Genomic DNA, 1,307 nt, shown 5'->3' with positions numbered 1-1,307 from the left:
AATAATCATGGGAATATAATTGCACAAGAGAAATTCAATGATGAAGCAATACACTTTAAAATTAAATTACGTACAAGAAATGACAATGTCAAAAGACAATGAATGAAATGAATATAAACTAAAATGTTCCGTAAAGTTCCGTACAGTGCAATAACATGTATTATCGTTAAGAATCAAGACATGACGGCCCATTGAAAACCATGAGAAATTTACTAGTCATGTGAAAATAGCTTATTGAAGGTTTGATGCTAGCCTAACGTATTTACAGCGAAAACAACATAACGAATGAAATAAGATACATTTCATACAAGATGTGTAAATGTTATCACAGATGTGCACCTCATCTGATGATAATCGGCTTTATACGCATTTTTTCAACTTACGTAGCTGACACTTGTGAGTCATCGTCAACGCTACGGCATAACCGACCGACGGTCATTTTTCCGGTAAATAACTGTCTGTAGGCGTCTCTGATATTTTTGTTACTGAGTCCGTAAAGTATCGGGTTGACGGATCCCCCGATGTGTATCGCCGGGTACAACAAAAACAGAAGTTCTGGCATCACTTTCTTTCCCGTTATCCTAACAATGACACTCGACAGTGGTGCAGGTACGTACCCGAAGATAATCAACATGAACACAACTACCAAAACTTTCAGAGTGCGAATTTCCTGTAGACTTGGTGTCTTGCTGTTGTTTGTCAAGGTTTCTTCGCCCGCACTGTGAGCTTGTATCCGCATTCTGCTTCTACGTATGAAGAAAAATAAGGCAAGGTAGCTGTAGGTGGTGAGTAAAATTTGAACTGCTATGGAGGCAAATGTGAACGCCCCGCTGGCATTAGAAATGCACGGAAAGATGCCCACTATGTACCTGCATGCATTTGGTCGGGAGTGCAGATAAGCTTGAGTTACTATTGGAAAACACCAGCTGAACACAAGGGCAAGGGATAGTGTCTTCCTGGTGCTGAATCGGTGGTACTTCTCATGATGAACTATACAAATATACCGGTTTATTGCAACGCAAGTTGTAAGCCACATAGATATCTGCAGCAATATTGGGTGCAGCACACTGTAAAAGACGTAAAGTGGATAACCAAATCTCCAGCGACGGTTGAGGAGACTATCACTTGCAACAGATGATACCAGTATCGGCGAAATCAAGTCTGTGATGCTCAGGTTGAACAGCATCATGTTGATGGTCGTTCTGAGCTTCTTTTGCAGACAGAAAACTATAACAAACATCAGGTTTCCAAATATCGCCGACGCAGAGAGAGACACTTCGATGACACCTGTCAGTGTTAACACCCAT

General features: G+C 41.0%; 1 protein-coding gene across 1 annotated transcript; it reads right to left on the bottom strand.

The window, feature by feature from the left end:
- Nucleotides 1-379: 379 nt before the first annotated feature.
- On the bottom strand, nt 380-739 carry LOC139138060 (cannabinoid receptor 1-like). The gene has a single exon (XM_070706283.1). The coding sequence runs from the start codon at nt 737-739 to the stop codon at nt 380-382; it is 360 nt and encodes a 119-aa protein (XP_070562384.1).
- Between the last annotated feature and the right edge of the window lie 568 nt (nt 740-1,307).

Source organism: Ptychodera flava, chromosome 8 (assembly GCF_041260155.1).
Source record: "Ptychodera flava strain L36383 chromosome 8, AS_Pfla_20210202, whole genome shotgun sequence".
Classification (NCBI taxonomy): Eukaryota; Metazoa; Hemichordata; class Enteropneusta; family Ptychoderidae; genus Ptychodera; species Ptychodera flava.
This window is presented reverse-complemented; position numbering and strand designations above follow the sequence as displayed.